This window comes from Barbus barbus (assembly GCF_936440315.1).
Source record: "Barbus barbus genome assembly, chromosome: 11".
NCBI classification, from domain to species: Eukaryota; Metazoa; Chordata; class Actinopteri; order Cypriniformes; family Cyprinidae; genus Barbus; species Barbus barbus.
This window is the reverse complement of record NC_136739.1, coordinates 20,626,244-20,653,603: the sequence shown is the minus strand read 5'-3', so window position 1 is coordinate 20,653,603 and position 27,360 is coordinate 20,626,244. Positions and strand designations below refer to the sequence as shown.

Genomic DNA, 27,360 nt, shown 5'->3' with positions numbered 1-27,360 from the left:
ATCAGATGCTAATAGCTGTTCCTATTGCAGACAGTGCTGTCCATGTTAAATACTGAGAAAGGAATATGGGGTGACCAGGAGTATGCATGACATAAACTCTTATTACAATAATTTGTTTTGTGAAGCACTGAATCGCAGGCGATGTTGTCTCTGAGCATCCAGCTCATTTCAGGATGCAAATATTTTTTTAGTTGATTGATTCAGTACATTTAGCTTCTTTTTGTTTTTACCTAGCAGCATTCACTTTGCTTCTTTTATATTAAGGTGCTTCAATGATCATTGAAAAATTGTTCATATTAACTCAATTGATCTTAGATAGGATCTTAACTAATAGTGCTTTCAAAGATCCCAATTACACCTATGATTGGACTGTGAGTAGCTTGTTCCGATTAACAGTGTACACAAAGATAAAAACACTAAATCATCCAAGAGAATAGAAAGTAAAGCATTACATTCTATATATTCTAAAAATAATAATAATTAAAGATTTCTACCGTGTTCTATTGCTTTTGCCTTCTGCCTTCCATTTCAGTCAGCCTCTCTAAATCACTAAACAATAGGAAACTGTAACAAACGAATGGCTCACAACGAGTATCTTTTGAACCTACAATGCAAACAATTATTATGTTGTCATTAAACAAAAATTGTTGGACAGTGTTTACAAGAAAATACTATTTTAGTCTTTTTATTCCAAAATTTGACATTTAATCCAATGTGTTACTTGCTGTTGTAATTATTTTGTGAAATTTGCTTGCAATTTCTGAGAGAAAGTTGATTCTACACCAATTATTTTTAGTGTAAATGCAGCCTAATTATACATATCAAAGAAAGAAAAAGGATAATAAATAAATAAAACAGGGCTGCACCGTTAAAATTAATCTAACAAGTTTTACACTGGATTGGGACAAACAGTGCAATGAAAGAGAAATGCCACAAGAAAATTCATTAAGGAACAACCACAGAAACTGACAAGATTTTTTATGCATTACAAAAGCGATGAATCCACAGCAGACTCTTTGCTAATCAGCTTTCTATGAAGTTTGCACGTTTTTATACACACAAACCTTTAGTGAACCATGGTCTTTATGTGCTAGCTTGATCTTGAAGACATTTTCTTCCCTCTTAGCCTGTTAAACAGCGGCTTTGTATAAAACAAGACAAGTAATTATTTCCCCTTGTTGTTCTCCTGCTTTGCGTTGTAGAGCGTGAAATGATTATGTGTGCTAGGCTGGGCTGGGTGTGAGGGAGACATCTGTCCTGGCTAATAATGCTGCATACCTACAGCAGACCTGCAGCGATGAAGACAGGCCAAATCATGTAAAGAATGAGGGTCACTGTGTGCAATAAGTTTATAGACAATCTATGATTTATGATACTTGTCAGATCTGTGGTCCCAGCATTTTGAGCTGTAGCACACATATGGGAGATGTGCGTTCATGTCCGGCCCATGTCATGTTCATCTTTTCCCTATTTCCTCTCACCTGACATTTGAAAGCGTGTTACTAATTGGATGAAACCCCATAGAGGAAATTAAAGTGTCATTTTGGTATCATCAAAAATCATTTTGGCAGTGAAATGGCACAGTGTTGTCCCCTGTTCAGACACAATTTCCTCTTCCACTGTATCCCCAAGCACATATTGACCTGGAAGGCATGTGACCTTTTCATGTAATTTGAAGTATGGTTCAGACCTGCTGCCTGAGCTAGTACCCACACTATATGGTTACTTGCTAGAATGCGTATGTTGTTTCACCTGAACCATAAACTCCATTGTGCCCATTGTGTAGAAAACTATCATCACACTTCACTAAAGCATTTTAAAGGGGTCATATGATGCGATTTTTTCTTTCTCTTTGGAGTGTTACAAGCTTTTAGTGCATAGATAAGATCCCTGAAGTTGCAAAGACTACAATCTCAAACCCAAAGAGATATTCTTTATAAAAGTTAAGACTCGTCCACGCCCCTCTAAAACGGCTCATTCAAACACGCCTCCACATGTCTATGTCACGATGTGGAAATATTTGGTAAATGCCCCCTAAATGTTCATGCAAAGAAAGTATCAGTAACCGCAGTAGTGTTGATGCAGCCATGTCATCATCACTGTGTCTGTCACGCGACTCTGTTCCCCTCTCGGGCTTGAACTGATAAAACTAACTTGAAAGCTGAAGCTTGTAATTATGGTAAGGGGCGTTACTTTTCCGACGCGTGTTTGTGGTGTTCGGCCAATCACAATGCACTGGGTCAGCTGTTCAATCAGAGCAGACTGTGCTTGTTGGAAGGAGGGGCTTTGTAGAAAACGACACGTTTGAGAGAGGCAGGGCATAGAGGAACTACAATAATGTACAGTATTTGAAAAATAATGTGTTTTTTGAACATTAAAGCATGTCAACATATTCTGTTACACCAAATATACAAAATAAATATCTTTAAAATAGCATCATATGACCCCTTTACAAAGTGCTATTTGTGTACCATGCTGTGAAAACGTCTTTAGCACATTAAATGAAGGTTAAGAATGTCATTTGTATCTTTTGCTTTAGTGTGCCAGTATCAGTTTTAGATTTCCAGACATTCCTTTGGCAAATATATTGTAATAATCAAGTGATATTTGTGCATGAACAAGCTGTCCAGATTGAGACAGTCTGGGACAGACACTGAGACAGATTATTCTAAGCATCTTGGAGAAGTTGCCTCAGTTCTTCTATGGATTTAGGGGCTGTTCACACAGTGAATGCTTTTTTCAATTCACTGCACTACTTTTCCAATGTTTTTCTATCTAAACAAGCGCTAGATGGACACCTTTGCATCTCATGGCACTCAGGTTAAAAGAAAGGTCATATGATATTCCTAGAAGTCATTTCCCTATCAGAATGTTTTGGAAAATAACAGAAGTCCAACAACAAAAAGACTTAGGAAAAAGCCCTTGACAGTGTTCCACTGGAACCTGGAAACATGGAATATCACTCTTCTGACACGCTCACTCAAGCACATCAAAAAAAGCAAAGGATCTCAAGAGTATCATAAATCAAAGCCATCCTTACTGATGTTTATAAAACAACTTTCTGTGGACATAAATGATCATAAATCTGTTCTTCACATATACCTCATTTTAGTTTGTTTCAAACTGGAGAGAAGAGGTCTCTAGATGACAACACTTGCTTGATAAAAAAGGACAATGCATCACACCACAGGAGCAAAAATGAAGGTCGCACCAAGTCGCTGAGAAAATTTCTACAGATAGAAAAGAGCTAGAGAGGAAAACGTTAAGTCAGCGCTGTGCAAAATCTTTCACGTAGCTCCTTGAAACCCCAATTAACTTGTTTTGGGAGAGGAAAAATGAGTGAGAAAAGTGGAAAGGAACTGCCACTGTTGAGCTCTGTCCCCATAAAGTAGAAGAAAAAAAGCAAAACCGGGTCACATAAAAAGGGAAGAAAACCATGAAATTGTGCTCCATTTTTCTCAGTCTGTACAAACTATTCAAATCCCATGGAAATGCTTGTACATTTGAATTTTTGTACTATTCGGTGACAATAAATGCAAAGGAAATATTCACATATGTTAATCAAATGTTGCCTATTGAAACACTGGAGATGCGAGCAAATTAAAATAAATCACTCACAGCTGGTGACCAGCTGTCAGGTAAAAACATTTTGTCGTTATGTGCACTCTAAAGTGCTAGTTCACAGTCTTATCGCTGGGTCAAGATGTGCTGTCATGTCTATCTGTTTGTCAGTGAACAAAAACGGGTGTTTCAAAGCAAAATTATTTATGGAGTCTTGCTGAACAAATGCAAGTCTCCGGAGACCAAGACAGGTTTTTCTTCTTAAGTCAGAAAATAAATTTCTCATTAAATGCTCCACTTATCATGCACATCTTGTAATGAGAAAGGAAATAATTAAAAAAGGAAAAAAGGAAGGCCAAAAAAACAACAACAACTATGTAATACTATGTGTTTTTCAAAAAAGCAGGTTGCGGTTATGAAACTGTAGCACGTAAACAAGACCTTATATGCCCTATATGCTGATTGAAACGACAAGACTGTGTTTCAAAGCAATATACAAAACATCCTGCTCAGCTTGCACATCCTGCCATTTTTGCGTAATGGTCAAAAAAGATTGAACAGAAGACAAACACAAAGCACAGCCTTTCTCACTGTATTTCTGGTATAAATTCCACCTGAAGCTGTTTTAAAACTTCCATTACAGTGAAGTGAAGGGATGTGCACAATAGCACAACATCAAATTCCTTTTACAGGTCTAGATCCCAAACTGTTATGAACCAGCTCAGAAAACCAGCTTTCTAGTTAAAAGATGAGATGTTGAGTATTTTGACAGAGATGCACGGTAAATAGCCTTGATGTTAGGCAAGAAAAAATGTTGGTCCATATGTGGCCTTAATTTTCAGAATACATAACCATGAGAGAAACCCTATTATCAGCTATGCTCCAAAGCTAATGAGCTCTTCACTTGTTCGCAACATGCCTCCAAAAAAATAAATCTTTCTTTCCAGCTTCACATAGCTCCATTAGTGGTCCTTAACATCTCATGTCTGCAAATCAGAACTGGAGGTGGTACGGAAATAGATGGGTGTTTTTGTTCAAAGTCTGTCAGGTGGATTTCTATTTTCAAGAGGTTATGAGGTTATGATAATAACTCTGAGGTTATTAGGTTATTAATTGATAATATCTGCAGAAGTTCAGTCTGAGGTTAACTTCCTTAAAAAAAAAAATAATAATATATATATATATATATATATATATATATATATATATATAAATACAGTATATACACACACACCTGTATATACTAGAGCTGTCGAATGATTAATTGCAATTAATCGCATCCAAAATAAACGTTTTTGCTTACATATAAGAATCAGAATCAGAATTAGCTTTATTGCCAGTTTGTTTAGTGACAGTAGCTCCACAGTGCGACAGAATAGGACACAGATCATAATAATAATTAAAAAAAATAAATAATAATAATAATAATAATGTACAAATATACAAAATGGACAATATGCAAAATAGCACAAGCACAATATGCAAAATAGACAATTCAGTATGTACAGGGATGTTAATTGAAAATTTGAAATGTAATAAGTATGTGTGTTAAATAAAAAATTTAAATAAAAAGTATGATAGTGTTTCATGTTTATTGTTAAGAGTTCAAATGTTCATGAGATGGAGGGAAGAAACTGTTCCTGTGTCTGGTCGTTCTGGTGCTCAGAGCTCTGTAGCGTCGACCAGACGGTAACAGTTCAAAGAGGGAGTGTGCTGGATGTGAGGGGTCCAGAGTGATTTTACCAGCCCTTTTGCTCACTCTGGATAAGTGCAGTTCTTGGAGAGTGGGGAGGGTTGTACCAATGATTCGCTCAGGAGTCCGGACTACCCTCTGTAGTCATCTGAGGTCAGATTTGGTAGCTGAGCTGAACCAGACAGTTATTGAAGTGTAGAGAACGGATTCAATGATGGCAGAGTAGAATTGTTTCAGCAGCTCCTGTGGCAGGTTGAACTTCCTCAGCTGGCGAAGGAAGTACAACCTCTGCTGGGCCATTTTCACAATAGAGTCAGTGTGAATGTCCCACTTCAGGTCCTTAGAGTTATGTATATATAATATATAATGTACTCTATATATAAATACACACAGATACAGTATATATCTTGAAATATTTACATGTATATACATTTATATATTTATATTATTATATTTTATATTATATATAAATATATAAACATAGCATATTTTTCTTAAATATATACATGCATGTGTTTGTATGCGTATGTTTTTATAAATACATAATAAATATACACAGTATGCACATATATTATGTAAAGAAAAACTTTAATTTGGATGTGATTAATCGTTTGACAGCACTATATATAGTTGATTCGGTTCATGGCTTTGAATTCTTTATTGAAGAACTTATAAAAACATATACCGTCACAGTTGTTCTCTATGGAGTGTAAATGTCTTACATCTAGCACTACCAGGGTTTGGATGTCAGGTTATTCAGGAGTCTCTGCTAATGGATTTCTGTGGACTCACAACAAATTTTGCACACACTCACCATCCAGTGGAAACTACTGAAATGACATTCAACACAGTAAAGGAAGTATGGGTGAAATTAATCCTTTGAAGCAGTGTCTGCAAAATCTTAAAAAAAAGAGGGTTGCTACAGAACAACATGGCACCCAAACAAGCTCCTTTGAAACTGCCTATGTTTGGCTGAATAGAGGCACTGTGAAATTCAAATGAGACCTTGTAGCTAATGACAAAATATTGGATGGAACATCAAAGGCCTGTACTGAAGCTGCATGTGTGTCTTGCACACGTCTACAAAGCCTTTTTTATTCCAGAAGACACCTGATTGGAAACATGACATTCACAAGTAAGTGAAGGACTAAGTGGGAATGCTGTGTTGGGAGAGTGTAGGACAGCTCTTACCCCCACAGGTCTTCCCATCATATGTCGGACAGATCCAGTCATGGCAATCACAACGTGGTCCATAGAACGTTCCGGGTTCCGTGACCTGGCATATGCAACTCCCGCACTCACACTCACCTCTCCCACTACAGATCAAACCGTCGGGGGTCCGACAGCGCCTCAGTGATGATTCAGAGGAGAGCTTACACTCTCCACCCACCTGCCTGCAAGACACAAGAGTGTTCATTCACCCCGTGACCTTTGCCTTCCACATCAAACCTCTGTTCTTCCTCTGTAGGTGAACATATGCCAGATGGTGGATGGGTGGATGGTGGTTTGCAATCCTCCCTTTCACCAGTAATGACAACCAGACTCCCTCTTGCTTTCTGGAGGAACAATGTAGTTTGGTTTCTGAGGATGGGTCATGCAATGGATCAGATTTCCTGTACGTATCTCCTTGTATGCTTTTGAGCTAATATTTAAAGATAACAAAAAGACCTGGTAGAAAAATAACACTATAATGCAGGTCATGTGGAAATCAGTACTTCGGTGCAAATGGAGTCATGACTCACAAGGTATGAATCTGCTAGTACTCAGTCCCATAGAGAACAGCAAACTCATGTCTAGAGACACTGTACAAATGCATCTGCTACAGAAAAGATCTGAATCTGGAAGCAATAAAAATAATCTTAAGTTTCTGTACATTGAGAACAATAATATAATATAATCAAAAAGTATATTGCAGTGCATGCTGGTAAAGGGTCTAAAGAGAAAATGCTGTCAAACTCAAGAACAAGAATTTCACTGAAAACAAACAGTGGACTGTATTCCACTGTTTATTATTTTCCCACCCCTGTGAAAAATGTTTCATTTGGTAGCGTTCTTACATACCACTCCTGCTTCTCGTCTCTGTGGCCTTTCTCACATTACAGGGTAATAAAAATACACTTTTTTTTGTAAAGCAAACACTGTTCAGGGGCTTGGTATGGTTGCACTTACATGGAACAAGTCTGTCAGCCACAACAGCATATTCACTCTGATTCAGTCTGTCTCTGATTATGCGCAATGCAGCGAGAGCATACATAAACATGCATTGTGGTACACATTAGGGTGAATGTGCACCTGCTATGTATAAACCACTTAAGTTATTTGTCAAAATTACCGTCATGCAACTGTAGATCTTAGCCAAAACCATAGGAAGAGATCAAAAAGGTGTATATGTTTCTGATTTTAAGGAAATACTGTATGTTCTGTGAGGCAAAAACTGTTAAAGGGGCACCAAGTAAAACAAATAAAACATTGCTGGCACCTTCCCATTCCTGTGAAGAATGGAAAAAGAAAGAATAGTAAAAAGCTTAAGATAGAAATCTACAAACCTTGGACTAGTTCTGTAGCTGAGACTACACAACAAAAACTTTCCCGTCTGTAAAAATCCAGTCTGTCAGCAAAACGTGGCTGCGCAGTGGAAAAGTCAAACTGATTGAAAAACAAGACATCTAAACTCACCTTAGCGACTGATGTAAACTTCCTTGAATGGCAGAGAGCAAAATTAGAAGCAAAGAAATTAAGACGGAGTTCACCAAAGTCTCTGCATGCATGTTTAGATCCCCACCAGAAACCTGAAGTGAAGTGCCTTCAGGAATTTCCACTTTCCAAAACAGAGGGAGAACGGGCTGGCCAAATCCAGCTCGAACACTTCAGAGGCCAACAGCGCTCTCCATATGAATGCCTTTGATTAGTTGTTACTCTCGGTGCAAAGGCAGAAGTAAGACATAAAGTGCCAAAAAAGAAAACTTTATAACCGTAATCAAAACAGTTGTTCATAAAGATAATTGAGGATTTTACTTTCCATATCTCTGCAGTGCTGTCCTTTTAAAAGGAGATTTGCTAATACAATCATGATAAAAACAAAACATAAAATATAGCCTAAAAAGGAGACAACGAAACAAAGAATCACTTTCAAGACTGTTTTAATGAGCTTTCATTATGATTTAAATGATCTGTTTTAACTTTAAATGAAGATTTTGGAGGAATATTAATATCAAGCTATATTCCCAGATTTATGTGATCCATCTTCTTCTATAGCTGCAATCCATTTTCCATTAATAATTACTTTGAATAAAAACGAAATCTGAAAGAAAAAAAAAAAAGTAGCAGGCACCTACCAAGCAATAGCCTATGTCCATCCTGAAAAATGAACATACAGTATTGTTTTAAGCACAATCTGAAGAATCAAATAAAAGCATGTTATGATGGACCCTTTGATTAGGCAAAATTATTTATCATTTTAAAAAAATATAAATTTAACAAGGAGCAAAGATAACCCATTCGTTTCAATTCACAAAAAGACTCTAAAGACACATGGACACTTTCTGTTTGCAGTCTTGTGCGTCTAGTTTGTAAGCTTATAGCCTACGCTGTAGCCAAATACGTTTATCACGCCTCTACTAAGAGCTCGATATATACACACACACTTCGACAATTTAAGGAAAGATCCATATTTTACAAACAAATTTAATAGAATAAAACAGAATCCTACAAAGAGGTGCGTGTGTCTCCATGTTGACTCAGCTCGGTGATCTTTGGAAAATCCATAGGTACACTCAAGAGGGAACATTAAAAGCAACAGCTTAGTGAGCATTTAACACACCGCCCCTATATGGTTCAGGCGATACTTTTATTCAATGTTATTTTGGTTTAAAACAACTTTAAATGGTTCACTTAAAAAAAAAGTTCACTTAACAAAAAAAATAAGGCAACCACAATCAACTAGGAACCGACAACTTTTAGTTCATCTAATGAATAAGTGTTAAAAGATCTGTTAGAGCAACCAAAGATGTTTTAGCATTTAGCAATGCTAATCTTTTTTAACAATCTTCTTTCTTTTCGATTTATGTTATTTTCAAAGCCTTCTACATAATATGGATAGTATTTGCTTCTTAAAACTAAAGGCAAACATTTATGTTAATAGACAAATGCATTAGTTGCAATACATTTTGTTATTTTAATAAAAATGTTTTCAAGCTGCAATGCATGCTGGGAATTTGTGCAATGTTGTTTAAAGTAAAATTGTTTGTTCAGATGACTCAATTTGAGAACATTTGGATATGTTGTGAACAAATACTTGAGTATCTAAGTAAGGTAAACAAAACAACTTTTGCTAGCGACATGTTTAGAGTGTTTTTGGTACTAAAAATTTGTTGTTCAGGCTACTTGTTTACTATGGTTTTTAGAGCTTTTTGAAAGTTGGATTTTTTACAGTGGTTTTATGGTTAATTAGGGGGGAAACTGGTTAAATAGTTGCAATACATGTTTACAGCTGTGGCGGTCAAATCGCTGCGGTTATCAGTCAATCATCGCCATTTCAGGACTGATTTATGTATTCTGTACACAAACTCAATGACATAATTTAATGGATTCATTAACTCCACATTTAAATGACGTTGCAAAATGCTGTGTATTCAGCCGCAATTTCAGTATTAGTAAAGCCTTCGAATGCGGATCAAATTAGCTTTTCAATAACATTTAAGCAATATTTGCGAGTATTCATGAAATAATAATATCAAACTTGTTTTGGCCAAATAAAAGAGTTATTAATTTATTTAAAATCAATTAAAATTAATGATAGAATTCTAACATTTAAAACATGTGACAACCTGCCCGAAATGAAAATGTCACGACCTGCCTCTGACTTTTATGAAAAATAAATAGTAGGAGTTCAACTTGACGCTGTTATTTCAGATTATGAGGAATGAGAATTAATATTATTTGTAATATTAATTGTTGTTTTGCTGTTATATCATTATTGCATTTGCTTGTTATTTTAATTGCAAAAAAGCATTTGGGTATCTTTTTTCTTCCAATCAAACACATTCTATAGTTTCTATAGTCTAATATAGCTCTTGTGACAACTATCACAGTCTGTATCTATATAATTAATACCTATTATTTATTATTTCCGGTGATAATTTACGGATATGTTGATATGTTAAATTATAATCAATAGTTGTTCCTGGTATTTTTGTGTTCAAAGCTGATGTTTATTGAAAAATAGTGACTTAAAATTCAATTTCAGATTTCAAAGTTTTTCATTTCAATGACATTTTATCAACATTTAACATTCATTAAAATAATAAGAAACTTGTTTCTCTCAGTAGGCTACTGATATATTAAACATGTCGAAGCCTGCGGGATCTCATCCTGCGCGCTGTGTTGTAGCGGGTCACGCGCGTCCGGTGCGCATCTGTCGCGCGGCTGCTGTACCTGAAGCTGGAGCTCAGTACAACGAGTCATGGACTATACACCGCATTAACGGCGATACTTCAACAACCGGTAAGTCACAGAGCGTTTTTCCTGTCATTTCGACACGTGAGTTCGATTAGTGTCCGATAAGAGATGTATTTTGTTTTATTCGGCTTGTTTGCACGTCTACCAGGAAGTGTATGCAACCGACTGCGCAGTCAAAAGGCCTTTGTTCAAAAATACAGCGCTGTAATTGATTGAAAACCTTTTCGGATACGCTTGTGACAAATTTAGACAGTAATGCACACAATGTCATAATCGACATGCCTTTATGTTTTATGTAATTCGTGTGTTTTCTCGTAAGAGGTTATTTAGAGCTATAGCGCTATAGCTAAGAGCTATAGCCGCAGCAGCTCTGCTCTCATCTGTTGCCATGGTAACCGTGCAGCAGCAGGAGGAATCTCCCTGCATGATGCTCATGGATCATGGCTGATGTCACTGTGTTCCGGTGTGCCACGTAGCCTCAAGTATGCTGACATGATTTCGAGTCAGTTTGTTTTGCTTTTACATGTGATATATTTTTGAAGACAGGTGGCTTTTGGCAGTGGTCTTTAAAAATGGAGGTCTTGTGTTGAATAGCTGTGTGTGTCAAACAGAAGCAGGGTGTTTAATGGCATAATCGTACCGTGTTATTTGGATCAACCTAAGATAAATGATACTGATTTTTGTGGATCTGAAAATGTCTAAGTGGTCGTTGGTTAAAACAGAACTGAGAAGCTGAACACGAAGAGACAGATAGAGAAAGAGAAATACTTTATTGATTTAATTTGAAGGAGTCCCCACCAGGAATTAAGTTGCAACCAGTGTCATAAACAATATTTGCCCACTGAGACTGATTTAAAAAAAAAAAAATTTAATACAAAAGTAGCTGTAAACAATAACATATCTTAACGGAACACATGCTTTGCTAAAATAATATATTAAAATTTTACAGTCTCTGTTTTTGATTATACCCTGAACTGTCACAACATTTTTTAAATAAAAAACAGTTATAAATAAAATAACTGTTGCAGGTTTTTAGAGTTGTTTGGAATGTTTCATTTCATAATTACACACTTATTTTAGGACATTTCTTTTTCTCCATGAAAAGAGAAACTCTCTGGATGGATGGATGGTGTGAGTAGGTCTAAAAAAAGTAATATGAAAAGTATATAAAATGTTACAAACAACAGATAAATTCACTACAGCACAAATTTCCAATACATTTATTTATAATATTTTAATTATTTATGCCCTCAGCTCTGGTTAATTGCTGGCCCTGGTAATGGGTTTTATAGCCTAGCCTTTTGTTCAAAATCCATCATGAATGAAAAGTAATATTGTTTTGGTTATTATTGATGGACACATTAATAAAATGGATATACATTTTATGCATTTTTGTGTTTGGCATTACTTTATTAGTAAGAATTTACGCATAGGCTACACAGAGAATGTGTATATATTATTCATTCTATATGTCTATTTTCTGCTGTTCTTGGATCAAATGAAAATATGAAGTTGTGATTGGATATCCAATCTAATCAGTTGTGCTATACTGTATAATGATTTATATTCTGTAGCAAATTTTAGAAACAAAAAAGCCTTTGGAGGCAATAATTATCCTGCTCATAGCCTACACAATCTAATCTAAAACACAAGCTGCTTATGTAACAAGCGAGCCTAAAAACTCACGACACCAGCCACCATTAAAGTGTTTAGTGATTGCATCCTGCCTTTAGGCAAATAGTCCTTTCTGTAAAAGTGAAACTAATTGTAGTCTTCTGCAACTTACTCCTACATTACTGCACTTACACCCTGTAATTTTGTTTTCAGTCGTCTTCAAACCTCCATCTATCAACATATGCTAACTGTAGCAATTACTTTACAATTGTCTGTGACTACATAGAAGCTGTTCTGAGGAGACCACTATGTTCTTGACATAAATGTAAAAACTTTTAAGATTCAACTTTCCATTGTAGACTTCAAATTGTATCAAATGTTTTTTTACTGGCAGACAGCACACACTTTAAATGTGAATATTGCCAATGATCTGAACTGCCCTTCAAATGACCTTGATGTAGTGTAATTCCTCTTACATCTGCCTTTGAAATGTTTACCAACTCTGGAAAAGCTCTTCTTCGTGTTATACAATATTTGACACACGAAGGCCCACCTGACCTTACTGAACATGACAGTTCTCTGGAGTGGATTTTTTCCTTTTGTGTTGATATCACATGTAAAGGTCAAGCTTTCAGCTGTAGTGTGATGCAGCATTCATTGACGGGACTTTATAAATAAGAATAAAAGGCTAATGATGTTCTTGCAGGATAGACCTCGACTGCACCGATCAGCCGTCTTTCGTGTTGAATTCTGTTCCTCTCTATGCCGGGGATGAATGCACCAATGAGGAGCCTGACCGTGAGTAATCTGGTCCCACAATCCCATCCGTCCATGACTCCGCCACTCAGTGTTGCATATATGCCTTGTCTGATGTGGTGGACATTATTTGTCGATATAATTGTACCCGTTTGGTACACCATATGCCATGTTGACTAACTGTTGTGTGTTATTTACAGGGTATGCCTGATCGCATGTTATGTGCAGTGCTGGAACAATTTCAGCTTTACTTTTCCCGTTGGTATGTGCGCTTTGTTTCAGTGAGTGTGTGATATCCATGTTTTGTTATTGTCCTCGGTAAGAATGGCTCTAGAGCCAATATTATGCAGTCTCATTATCGGTCGCCTGTCGTTTGTGTTGCGCTGAAGATCCAGTGTGATCTTTGCAGATGGTAAGTCGGTATTTCTATGTCAAGTCGACAGTCTGTGTTTTATGTACATCATATGCTTGATTGTGTTTAATGGTGGCTGTGCAACTCTACAATACATACTGTCTGGTACCATACAGAGCTTTGTCCTCATGTTGTACTGTACAGCCACAATGAACACATAGCTCAAATCTGTTTGCATGCTGTAGTTACTAGATGTTTCTGTGCTTAGGACTTTTGATTTGACACTTCCTCTGAGGTGTTTTTTATGCCACATAATTATAGTAATTAGCTTTTAGCCTGTTTTAAGCTATTTTGCTTTTTTTCCCCCAAACTAAATCTCTTTATTTTCTAATATTTTATTTTGTAATGTACGTGTGTGCTTAGAACACATATAGAGTTAGCACCTTATAAAAAATAAATCCAATGGCTACAAACGGATTTTGAGCTTTGGCTGATGTGTGGTTTAAGTTAGCATTTGTGGTCGATGTGCTTTTGTCTTCCAGATCCACTCTCTCTATAGCACAGCGAGCCCAAGCATGCTGAAGAGGAAGCAGAGTTCGCGGGTCGAGGCCCAGCCTATGACCGACTTTGGGCCAGATGAAACACTGACAGACAGTGCAGACATACTTTGGATCAACAAACCAGTATGTGAACAGATCTCTGAAACCTTACCATGTGGCTCTTCTTCACAATAATTTGTGACCCACACATACTCCCAAAAAGACATAATTAACAAGCTAAAACCTTTTCCTAACCAGGTGCAGTCAAGACCATATATCCACCTTATTTTCAGTGGAGTAGTAAGCTATTTCTGTGTATGTGAGAGACTTCTGGTTCATTATTTGCTGTAGGTAAATAACTAGAATAATTAGAAAGTGCAATAAACTGTAAAAATATTTGCGCTACAAACCAGTGTGTTCATGATTACACTATCACATGAAAATAATATGATAACAAAGAACAATTTGCAGTATCAACCAGCATAACTGGCTGTTTTTGCACAGCTAAAATAACTGAAAGCAGCTGACACCAAAAGCAAGTAAAAAATGGGTGCAGTCAGCATTCAAGACATTTTCACAGCAGCTTGGTTTAGCCCCACCTACATTAAAATCTCATTGGTCTCTATTCTACATAACTCTATTAATCTCTATTCTACGTAACTCTATATTACATGAGTAATTCAGTTAAATTATTTAACTTGCAATGTTGTCATTCCAAACCTGTATTTTTTATTTTATTTAAACTGAATGATGTTTTCTCTGGCCCATTTTGTGCGGTATATTCCAAGTTTTCTGAAACCATACAATAGCTGTTTTGCGACGAACAGATTGATATTTATTTACTGAAAATCACTTATTCATTGAAAATCCTTTACTGTGCAGCAGAGACCAAAATTTCACTGAATAATTGTTTGGCATAAGAAAACTTATGTAAAGCACACAAATCACAACAGACACTACCCTCTCACAAAAAAAGGTATGAAGGGGCAGTGCCCTTTCAAAATGTGCTAATATGTAACTTTATGGTACAAATATTCACACTCAGTTAGGAAAAGGTGCAAAACTAAAACCATGAGGATGTTCGACACTCTAAAGCAGATTGTGGTCTTTGTCCTCAGTGGGTTCATTCTCTCCTCCGGGCCTGTGCCATAATCAGTGTCATTTCGGTGTGTATGAATACACCTATGACCTTTGAGCACTACCCGCCCCTGCAGTATGTCACCTTCGCCCTGGATACTCTGCTGATGTTCCTCTACACTGCTGAGATGATTGCCAAAATGCATATCAGGGGCATCATCAAGGTAACCCACTCAATCAGCATTCTCACAATTTACAACAGAAAAAGGAAGACAAAAAAAGACTGTGTCCTTTGAAAGTGAATAAAGTGTGCAGGTGGCTAAATAGCGTATGGACAGTTTAATTGGTGAATCAAGGATAACAACTGCACAGAGAGACATTTAATTAGTGAATGATTTGCTTCCTGAACCTGCAAAGAGATGCATGGAAATTTCTTTATATTTCTTCTAGCATGGAAAGCAGTAAGGTTTATGTAGAAGATAGAGTAATTAATTTGTTCCTTTAGACTTGTGATCATGTGAGGACAGGGTGATTAAACTTGCAGCAATTATATGCGAAGTTAACACATGAATTTAAATTTTATTGAAGGAGAGTAGCTCGCAGCATTATAATACTTGTGACCTCAACTCAGTTAATTAGGCCAGTATCTTTGTTCTGTATTTCCATCTTTTGAGTGCATGATATGATCTGTGAAATTCAGTGACATGTTGTTTTCTTTATCACTGTTAGCAGGTATTTTTTTGCCATTAGGTATATTCTGGACTCGGAGACATGATTGGTTGGTAATGCAGTAGTCTAAGCATTGAATTAATGTAAATAATTTATTATCTGTTGCGACCATCTATTTTAATCTTAAATTATGCATTCATCAGCATAAACAATATTCCAAATTCAATCTCTGCCAGTTGCTGTTAATAAAGTCAGTCAGATCTTCACTTATAGTTTTTAAGCTATCCATTTAATAAATCATGGTTTTTGGCCTACTAATCAGTGTGAGATCTGAGCACCATAGCTGATCAGAGGCTCTGAAATCCTAGGGGATGTCTTGGGAGAACAAGTGCTTCAACCACTGAAGTATCTGTCTCTCTATCTATGAAAAGTCACCGGTGCATGAAGGCAATCTGCACTCAAGCAAACAAACCTGAGCATGTCACACTTCTGATGTAATTTCCTGTGCACCAGCTGTGTGTGTGAATAGTTGACATGATAAACCCTGTGGTGTGACATGCAGCAATTCATATAAAACAAATCTTTAATTACCTTTTTATGTATTTAGAGGATATATGGAATATTTTTACTTAAAAAAGTATAAATATATGTACTACCATTCAATGGTTTGGGGTCGGTAAGATATTTTAATGTTTTAAGCTTTTTTATGCTCACCCAAGGCTGCCTTTATTTGATCAGAAATACTTCAGAAATCAATCTAATATGCTGATTGAAAACAGTTCTGCAGCTTAATATTTTTTGTGGAAACCGTGATACATTTTTTCCCAGATTCTTTGATAAAAAGATTGTTCAAAAGAAGAACATTCAAAAGAACATTTATTCAAAATAGTTATTAGTTACATTATAAATTTGAATTTAATTAGTCATATTATAAATGCCTTTACTGATTTTATTTCTTTAACCAGAAATTTTAAATTAAAGCAGGACTATGTAAAATTAATTTGTGAAAGCTTAAAAGAAATGCTTACAAAAGACCTGTAACATGGGCAATATATGGGCATGATATGCATCCACTACCTGAATATAAAGGACTCCTAGCTCCTGTATTTTGTTTGTCATTTTTATTTACCGTATTATTTGTGTGCTTTACCATTAGAGACATAATTTGATAGTCCTCGTTACATATATATTTTTTGTACCAAGTATAGGTCTTCTAGAGCACACTTGTTAGTCAATGTCTGGCAGGATAAATACTCTGAAGTGCTCACACTTCCGTTTGCTGAATTTTGCTGGCTCTGTTGTTAACAGCTGCCACAATCTTTCATTAAACTGGCGGACCAGCTGCCACTCACCTGTGGACTTTCATTTACTGCCTGTGTCTTATCACCTGCCTCTGTTTCCAGGGAGAGAACTCCTATGTTAAAGACCGCTGGTGCATGTTTGATGGCTTTATGGTGGTCTTCCTCTGGGTTTCTCTTGTGCTTCAGGTAAGAAAATTATCTTCAGTGTTATTTCCCAAGTAAATAGTTTCTTTCAAATTAAAAAGAACAGAGTTCCACAGGGAACTTCACTCATCCACTTGTTCCTCTGAATGGTCTCAAGGTGTTTGAAATAGCAGAGATTGTGGACCAAATGTCACCCTGGGGAATGTTACGCATACCGAGGGCCCTCATTATGATCCGAGCCTTCCGAATCTACTTCCGATTTGAACTGCCGCGTACCCGCATAACCAACATTCTCAAGTAAGAGCCCCATGAGCCCAAAGAATGTGAGAAATGTCAGCTTGTTTCCATATCAGCCACTTAAAATTCACATCCTCTCAGGCGGTCGGGGGAGCAGATTTGGAGTGTGTCCATATTTTTGCTCTTCTTCCTGCTCCTGTATGGAATCCTGGGGGTTCAGATGTTTGGAACCTTCAATCATCACTGCGTCACCAATGAAACGCAGAAAGGGTAAGCAAAGTTTCATCACTGTTTTCATTAAACTATAGAGCCTGTTTTTACAACAGAACATTAAAATTATATTTAATAATTAAAAAGGTCATTTAACAAAACTCTAAAAAAAAGAAAAAAATTACAAATGAAAAAGGTAATTGAGACTTGATATCTCATAATTCAGAATTTTTCTCTCAGAATTGTAGGATGGAAATTCCTTGAGATTGCGCATTTATATCTCACAATTCTACATCTCAGAGTTCTGTTTTTTGATTCCACCACAAAAAAAAGAAGATATTTACAACTTTTTTTATCTAAGAATTTTGACTTTTTGCTGCATTTATATCTCGCAATTCTGAGAATTGAGAGAAAAACAAATGTCGAAATTGTGAGATAAAAAGTAATTTTATAATTAATTTTTGCTATTTTTTATCCCATGGCAGAAACAAGCTTCCATATTAAATCCTATGAAATCAGCTGTCTTAGATTTAACTTAATAGCCCAAGAAGTCAAGAACTGCTCTTTGTGTGGGGAGTTTTATCACACTCCTTTTGGTTTATTATCCCTGGGATGAATCAGGGGATTTAAAATTATGCTGCAGTTTTTCCTGGCATCAGCACGAGATAAGAAGTATGCATCTGTTGCTGTACACCTCCCACACACATCTGTTCTTTGGAATATAAATCCCATCAGCAGCTGTAAACGGTATTAATAACAGATCATCATTTTCATCTTGTGATGTCACGGCCTCATAAACACTAAACAGTAAGAACAGCCACATTATATGATACGTTTGTCTGAATTTCTCAATTCACATGGAGGTGCTTGATAAGCCAACAGAAATTCATGTCTAAAAATGAACAGTAAATCTTGGTGGAACACTCGCACGCATCCCAACTTAAGGGCGTGATGAAAGCAGGGTTGAGCACAGTCTCAATGCAGTGTGTGTATGGAGCTGTGGAGGTGGTTCTCTTTTAAAACCCAGGCCAATTTAATATTCCCTTACAAATGAGTGGCATGTCAAAGCCGTCTCTAAAACAAAGAGCCTAAACCATCAGCAACAGAGGAGTGTGCTGAGCACTAATCACAATAATTAACGTTTCCTGTGTTGCCTGGGCGTCGAGCACATGCTCGCCTCTTTTCAGCAGCCTGGCCTCAATCCGTTTATGTGCATGAGAGAAAAGAGCTCCTATATTGCAAGATATCTCACCCTGACCCTGCACTGGCATTCAACATATTATCATTCAAAACAGGTTAGACACAGGTTAAAAATATATGTGCATGGGCAGGATTTTCATGCATCACACAAGTGGAAGTGTGTTTCAGAAATACTCATTGTTGATTATCTTGCAGAACTATAGTGTTGTCCAGAGTAGCAGGGAGTTGAATCAAACAGGGATTCAGTGGAAAACATGTGCAAGGGAGTTTACCAGACTTGCGTCTGTTGGGGATACATTTTTAGATTTGATGTCATGACATTTTATTTTTCAGGTGCTTAAATATGGATGAGAACAGGACTCATGACCTTGCCAATCATAAACTGTCACCTTGTTCAGAAAATGTCCCACACAGGTCTCTCAATTACAGACATAGGCTACAGCATGTTATGACGGGTGATCAATATGATACAATTTCTTTTTCTGTCTCTATGCCATTTAAGTGTACAATATTTACTAATAACACCTTTTTAAGTCATAAAAGAAATATTAATCAAAAAGCATGTCCATTTTCAAATAAAATGAATAATTTATGGTGTTATTAATATCTTATGAGTCATGTTTGTTATCAGTTTCTTCACAGGGATGATCTCTTTGGCAGATTATTTATCACTATATAATCAGAGCTATTTTGATTCGCCGTTGTGTCTCTGATTGGCCTTTGTGATACCGCAATCAATGATCCCCATTCATTTCAGAGTCCTTAATAAACAATTTGAAAGTGTGTCTGGCGAGCCAATTTGAAAGCATTAATTTTCATTAGAGACATCAAGTGCCTCCTGAAGTAACACCTGTGGCCAAACTAAAGCCGTCTGTGTTGTGTTAGAATAGGTATATTGTTACCATCTTACCAGAAATACCATGTAAGGTTCTATTAATGTCATCAGAAAAATGTAGTTGTCATTTCTATTTAGAATGCTAAATACTGTTCTGTTTATATACTGTTCAGTAACCAAATAGAGCAGATATAACTTGAGAGCATGAAAGTAGCAGGAAGGAATAGAATTCAATCCCTTGTAGCTTCAATACAAATGTTATCTGTCACTATGATAACAAACATTACTCTCAAGAACAGGATTGACTTTAGTAAAAAAAAAAAAAAAAAAAATTTTTTCTCGTTTTCCAGTAAAATGAACACCCTTAAACCATGAACATTTATTAAAGATAGAGTTTAAATTGCATAAGACACCAAGACTTGTTTTCAGACAATATATATTAAAGTTTATTTTTGTACCCTTTGGCAAATAGTATTTAATACGTTTTATGTTTAAAACAAGAAAAAAAAAGTACCAATAAAGATGATTTAATTTAATAGATACTCTCTGAATAAAAGTCTTCTCAAGTGTTTTAACAAAATCTTGTTTTATTAAAATCAGGACACAAATATAGTGTGTGTGTGTAAACAAGAACAGAAAACAGATTTGAACAAAATTGTGTTTCTGTTCTGAACTTGATTTCTTTTAATTGTCTAAAATGTGCAATCTACTGCATTAAATTATGTAGGGCAAATGTGAACTCAAAAATACTTTTAGCTGTTGACAAACTGGACTCCCAGCATGCTTTGCATTTTGCATGGGACTTAATGTAAAGAGTAAAAATGTCATTATTTTATGTTTAAGTTGGTATGGGCCACCACAGTCATTTAAACATATGCAAAATAACACAAAGTGACAATAACATGGTATTGTTGGGTTATGGAAACAATAGTTACCATGGTGAATATATAACAGGAACTGTTAATGAAGCGTGGAAACTGCTCCTGAATAAAATGACTATCATCATGCAAATCCTTCCCAGCTAACACGCGCAGTACCAGTATGAGATTTATCGGTACTGTACTTTTATTTCACGCGTTGCATGCTCGTATTCTGCGCTTTGAAGTGATATACAGCGCGGCGCCGCGTTCGCGCGTGCTATTGAAGAGTGCGCGCGACGAACACGGTATAACGTCTAGCAGGACAGGATAGTTCGCTTTTCTGAAGTGAAAGACTTTTTATTTCATAACGACTTACGAAAATAACGATAGAATAATGACGCTGACATTGAACCTGTGAACATCTCATCTGACCGCAGATACTGAATCGAGACGTTTTTCTCAGGCACTCTTTACTTAAACTGCATCCGACTTTTGGCAGCTGTCGTCCGTGGCAGGAAGTGGCGCTGCTACTGCTGCGACCTGCCACTGCCAGGGAGAGCGCCAGCCCCTACAGCAGAATTGTCAACAGCTTTCATGCACGTCTTTTAAAATTAAAGTCTCGCATCAGAAAAACATTTAGAATTACATTTTTTGTTGTTTATGTCGTTTCCTTGGCCGTACACTCCGCGACCCACTTTTGAACACCGTTTTAGAGCAAGACGAGAAAATTTATATTGACTTGATATTATTTAATGTTCTGGGTGTATTGAAAAGTATTTATTCAAGTAATTGATGTTATATATAATATATAGTATTATATGTAATACTTTTTAAATATGTATTTATTAATTTATTTATATAAACTCCTGTGTCCTGTACAGGGCAATTAGAATCACACCTGTTAGTACATATGGTTGCCAGTCCCAAATGCTGACTGTGTAAATGTTGCCAGAGAGGAGCAGGATAACACTGCTAGACTGTGAGAAAACACCAGATGGCCTGTTACAATATAATGGTTAATTTGATCAGATTTTACATTTGATGATGATTCTTTGAAAATACACTCTGTTTTTTTTTTTCCAGTAATGTGACATGGAACAGCCTGGCGATCCCTGATACACACTGCTCTCCGAACGGGGAGGGTTATCAGTGTCCGACGGGGTTTAAGTGTGTGGATCTGGAAGACTTGGGACTCAGCAGGCAGGAACTCGGATACAGTGGCTTCAATGAGCTTGGTGAGTCATTGTGATGCTTCAAATTTGTCCATCTGCATTGATAAAATGATGTTTGTAATTTTGTTTATTTTCTGTGAATTTTTATTATTAGTTTTTCTTTATCTCTCTCTAGTTTGCACCTGGAAATGTCTTCTGCTGTTGCAAAAAATCTAATATTGTGAATATAAATATGAATTATGGATATCATTGAATGTTTTCCTTTAAAGCCAGATTGGACACCTCTGCCATACACTAAAAGCAATTTCCCAGGCCTATTAGGAAATTTGAACAAGTTTTAGTTGTCTGTGGAAAATTATACCTTCTCTGCCCTTTGTAATTATTTACAGTGATTAAGAGCAATTATGTCCTTTTTTGACTAAGTGTGATTAATTGTAGCATTGTTGGCTGAAGCATTCTCAGTTGATCTATGCATAGCGTGCAAGCATACATAAACAGATAAATGCCCTCTGTTGCTGCATTTAAGAAATGTAATAATTTCAGCAAAGCTTATATTTCAAAGCATTGTGAAGGCAGCTTCACAAATAGACCAGTTTATTTAAGCACCTTGATCTGTACGAAGCAGCATGCCACATTTTCTATTGCTGATAAATCCACTAGAAAGGTACACAGAGCAGTGCTACTAATCTTTAAATAGCCATGAAGGGAGGATTTTCCTTAAAAAAACAGTTGTGGCTTTGAAACGTTGACTTACAGAACATAGAGATCTGCGAAAGGGTCCTTCTTCATTCTCTTTATAGAGTTCAGTACACAGATAAGTCATGTGTAAGTCAACCAGAGCCGCTCCTGCATCAGTGATCTGTCGTCAATTCATCCGTGTTCACATTGCGGTTTGCAGCCTCAACAATGCCTTTTTTGGGCTTCCAAGATTCATGGATGCAGAAACATAAAGTATGATTGGGAAAAAGTGCAATGTCAGGGTTAATATATTTTCTTTTTCTGCTGATCCAGTTGGACTGCCACCATTTTCACTAACCCCACCACAAAATTAAGTCCCATGTTTTTTTATTTTTTTTATTTTTATGTTAATTATTCAACTGCAGCTACATTAAATCTCACATTTGTGTTGCTTTTATTAGATTTTAAAACTGTATTAACTGAGTTGTAGAAATATAGTCAAATCTTTTGGAACATCAAAGCTCAAGGATTACTGAGCTATTGTCTTTTTTTCTTTTTTTTACAAAAATATATGTCTTAGTATTCTCTCTTAGGCCATTCAGGGTGAAATGGGAATAGAGTTTCTTTTTCCCTTTTGCTAGGCATCTCTGGACACAGTGATTTATCCCTAAGTGATTTTTAATGGGAGTCCTTAGTTTGCCAAGTGCATTTCCCTCTAATTCATCCAGGGAAAGACTCTGTTACTGTTTATACTGAAGTATGTGCTTTATCTAATGTGAATTGCATATCGATTGAACACAGTTTTGAGACAAAGCCTAGTGAATAGTTTACAGTACTTCATTAATATAGGTCCCTGTTAAGGATATGTTGTATGGTTGGTGAAGCTAACCTTTACAGGGCTCTGCCAGTGTCCTTGGCTGATTCTGCCCCTGGACCTGGGGCCGGATTCACGAAACATTCTTAAGAAGAAATTTCTTCTTAACTGACATTTTCTTCTTATTTTTTAACTTAAGAAAAAAGTTAAGAATATTTTGTATTCCCAAACATTCTTCTTAAGAATATTCTTATCTTTTTTTCTTAAGATTGTTCTTAAGACAAAAATGAAGAAGAATTAAAATTCTTGAAAATAATCTTCTTAAAAATCATCGTAAATAACTTCTTAAATTTAGGACACCCCCAGACTTGTCTTAAATCCAAAACAGTAAGAATTATTTAATGAATTTATTGGGTTATTTCAAATTAATTGTTATATTTAAGCATTACAACAACGTTAGCTACATATAGCCTAATACATAGTATGACTATTAATAGCGATGTGCGCAAGTTTTCTGAAGCACAGCGATGACTGATAATGTAAACAATGATCGGTCATGATTAGCCTGTGTGTGACACTACTTTTTGCTAACTTCAAAACTCAGTAGTAAATCTACAAAAACGAGTAAGATAGGTAACTTTAACTGGACGCTATTATTTTAGCTTATAAATACGACATAATCTTTGGCAGTATGCAGCGTGGACACACATACCGGAAGCGTTCACTCGGATGAGAGCAAACACAGCACTACAAAACTGAATCAAACAGATCGCTGCGGCTTGAGACAGGCTGTTCAAAAACATGCCGCATTAAAAATGTAAAGCTGAGCGCCAGTCAAAATCGCGACAAAAAGAGTGTGCATGCTTACTATGATTATTAGGGTAATCTGCAGGAAGCGCAAAAAGACAATAAAGAGTTTAGACTGTCATTTTCTTCTTAAGAAAAAAATTAAGATGTTCTTAAGAATATATTTGAGAACTTATTAAGAATTTTTCAAGAATTGCACTTAAGACCATTCTTACGAACTTCGTATAATTTATCTTAAGAAATTTCTTAACTTAGTTCTTAAGAAGATTTTCGTGAATCCGGCCCCTGGTGGGAAATGGCAGGAAGCAGAACTGAGTGGCATGCTTCCTGCTGGCCTTTGGCAGCCATATCGCAGCACGACATCATGGGTCACCGTGAGTGCAGAGATAACATCATTGAGGGCTTGGAACTAGAGAGCATCTCAAACACTGTGTGTATTAAATAAGTCATTTGTTTATGGTGTAAATGTTGTGTAAGAAATAGTGTTATATACTAGTATCTATTAATATTTTGAATAAAATTTTAGTTGTGCAGTATATTTATATAATGTGTATATAAATTTTGGTTTTATTATGTGATAGTAACCATAATGATGGTCATCCCTATTCATTTTTTAATGAATGGAAAAGATAATGAAATACTCAGCTAAACATCTCTTTTGTATGACACAGGATTTGGAACAGTGTGAGGATGGCTAAATAACAGAATTAATACTGTAAATAACAACAGACTATTCATTTAAGTTCCTTGAGCATTTGTCCTCGTTCCTCTCATCTTTTATGAAGAAATCACACTTGCATGATTAAAAAGACATATTACAACATAGCCATGAAAGTAATCTGTCCTTGATTGCGTAGTTCTTCATTTAGCCTAGTTCCTTTGATACACAGATACTTTTACACTCCAGCACAACATGGAATCAAAGAGTACTTCAGAAGTGAGGATAACCATCTCATTCAGCTGTTTGGGAAGAGAACCACATAGCTGGGTAATAGGAAGCACCTGACAAGGACCACTAATGCCAAGACTGTGTTTATGTCTGAATTTTTGTGTCTCAGTGTCCAGTCAGACCACTCTGGGGGCACAAGAACATCTCAGACATGGGCTTCTCCCCCTCCTCTGTCTTCTCGTGTCCCCGTCGTGACCTTTCTTGTCGTCTCCTCTTGCAGGTACCAGTATATTCACCGTATATGAGGCCGCGTCTCAGGAGGGATGGGTCTTCATCATGTATCGAGCCATCGACAGCTTCCCACGCTGGCGCTCGTATTTCTACTTCATCACGCTCATCTTCTTCCTCGCCTGGCTGGTCAAGGTGGAAAAATCCCTTTATTCTCACACCAGCGATCTGCAAAAACTTATCCTTCTTTATTTCTAGACATAGAAAAGTGAGGGTTATTCTAGGAGTCTAATATATTGTGTTATATTATATTTTGGGTGTTAAAATGTTTCAATTCAGTGCATACATGACCAGTGAGAAGCTTGCGGTCAGTAAACTTAATAAAGTATTTTGAAATACGTAAAATTGTCTCACCAAAGATGCATTTATTTGATTAAAAATACAGTAAAAACTGAAATATTATTACATTTTAATATAACTGTTTTTATATTATTTTAATATATTTTAAAATATTTATTTCTGTGATGGCAAAGCTGAATTTTCAGAAGTCATTAGTCTTCGGAGTCACTTGATCCTTCAGAAATCATTATATTATGCAGATTTGAAACATTTCTTCTTATAAATATTTAGAACAGTTGTACTGCTTTTTTTGTGATGCGTTTCTTTTTTCAGGATTCTTTGATGTATAGAAAGTTCGTACATTTTATTTGTTTTAAATTTCTTTGCTACGACTTTTTATCAATGTAATCATCCATAATCATCCTTGCTCAATAGGTATTAATTAATTAATAAGTATTAATTAATAAAAAAAACTTTTTACCTTTTGAAAGGTAGTGTCGACCTTAGAGGAAAAAACTAATTATGACTTATTAAGGAATGTTCCTGTGTAAATCCAAGTTAAGCTCTGCTGAAAGAATCTGTGGCTATCGATTACCATCAGGAAATCAATTTGTAACAAACAGAATTAAACCTCATTAAATGTTCAAGATGACAGTGTTACATATGATACATTATATGCATTTTATCACAGATCTGTTTTTATACTTTTCACTTATATGCCAGACAACAAGAACAAGCATTCAATAAAATAATCATTTCTGGGTATTCACTGACTTTTTGTGATTACTTTTCTTGTGTTCCCAGAACGTGTTTATCGCTGTGATTATCGAAACATTTGCTGAGATCAGAGTGCAGTTCCAGCAGATGTGGGGATCCCGGAGCAGCACCACATCAACAGCTACTACACAGGTAAACTAAACACACTTGTGCACATGTGCACAAAAAGCAGCCTTTGGTGTATGACTAATTTCCCATGCAAAAATATAAAAACCTTCAATATCAGTATTTATGATTATTAAGCACAGACCAATACACACCAATGCAGACATCTGAAGGAATTCTTCCCATAATTCTCTGGAGGCTTTGAGTCTGGCTTCCCTGGCCTTCAGCAGGCAGGATACACCTGACAGCAAGCTGTTTTTTAAAATAAATTTGGCTGCTTGTCAGGTGGGGGCCCCGAACGGCACAGAGAGATCTGATTGGGTGGCTGGCAGACTCAGGGGTGAGTCATAGAGGAACGTTGCTGAAAGTGCAACAGACTGAAAGAGAGAAAAAACAGAGTGTGTATGTGTGTGTGTGTGTGTTTGCAGTTCTGTCATTCAGCCTAAATTTGATGTGACTGATCAACTGAAAGGATAGAGTGAATCAATTAACCCTAAATGCACTTGCTTTCCTGCCTGCAATCCTCTCCCGTGGGGAAACCTGTCCTGTTGATTTTATACAACCATCGCCTACCTAACGTTTGGTGAGAAATTCACACTAACCAAGCTAATGGTGCAAATGCACAGAAAATCTGGAGCGGGGGCGTGGTGTGAAAAGTTGTGTGTGTAATTGTGTGAACCGAGGCATAGTGTTCTCTGACTGCGCCAGTCACAGTGCCAGAGCCAGTCCTGGAGCAGAGCCTTGGAGGTTGGCATGAGTGGAGCTGCACAGTAGTGACTTTTGGCAACACAGTAGTGACCTGACCACCATTTTTCAAGTCTTATGGCTGTAGATGTGCCCTCTGGGAAAAAGAAGGGCTATAGCACACAACATTTATTCTAGCACTGCTTTAATGAGGTGAATCTCGTGAAGAAATATCTGATGCATATGATCTCAAAATAAAACAAACAAAAAACAAATCATGAAGAAAACGAAAGGATCTGTAAATACTATGTAATGAAATCTATAATTTCATATACTTTGTGGTTTGTTTTTATTTTATTTCT

At 36.4% G+C, this 27,360-nt stretch overlaps 1 protein-coding gene and 1 pseudogene across 3 annotated transcripts in view; one reads left to right on the top strand and one right to left on the bottom strand.

Annotated features, from left to right (window-relative positions):
* Window positions 1–8,145, bottom strand: part of LOC306877370 (integrin beta-like protein 1) — a 43,748-nt pseudogene extending 35,603 nt beyond the window's left edge. The window contains exons 1-2 of the transcript in view: window positions 7,931–8,145; window positions 6,446–6,648 (exon numbers count right to left, since the gene is read on the bottom strand). The product of the transcript in view is annotated as an integrin beta-like protein 1 (transcript). The remainder of the gene's footprint in view (window positions 1–6,445; window positions 6,649–7,930) is intronic.
* A 4,951-nt stretch (window positions 8,146–13,096) lies between these two features.
* LOC306876984 (sodium leak channel NALCN-like) overlaps window positions 13,097–27,360 on the top strand; it is a gene marked incomplete at its 5' end in the record, with an annotated part of 117,945 nt that continues 103,681 nt past the window's right edge. Inside the window, 9 exons of one of the 2 annotated variants that reach the window (XM_079428483.1) lie at window positions 13,097–13,123; window positions 13,976–14,116; window positions 15,091–15,273; window positions 17,122–17,205; window positions 17,321–17,460; window positions 17,542–17,670; window positions 21,589–21,740; window positions 25,146–25,288; window positions 26,237–26,341. In XM_079428483.1, coding sequence (XP_079284609.1) covers window positions 13,097–13,123; window positions 13,976–14,116; window positions 15,091–15,273; window positions 17,122–17,205; window positions 17,321–17,460; window positions 17,542–17,670; window positions 21,589–21,740; window positions 25,146–25,288; window positions 26,237–26,341 — 1,104 coding nt within the window. Of the gene's footprint in view, window positions 13,124–13,301; window positions 13,344–13,975; window positions 14,117–15,090; window positions 15,274–17,121; window positions 17,206–17,320; window positions 17,461–17,541; window positions 17,671–21,588; window positions 21,741–25,145; window positions 25,289–26,236; window positions 26,342–27,360 lie in introns of those variants that run through there. The other variant, XM_079428482.1, reaches the window with a different exon arrangement.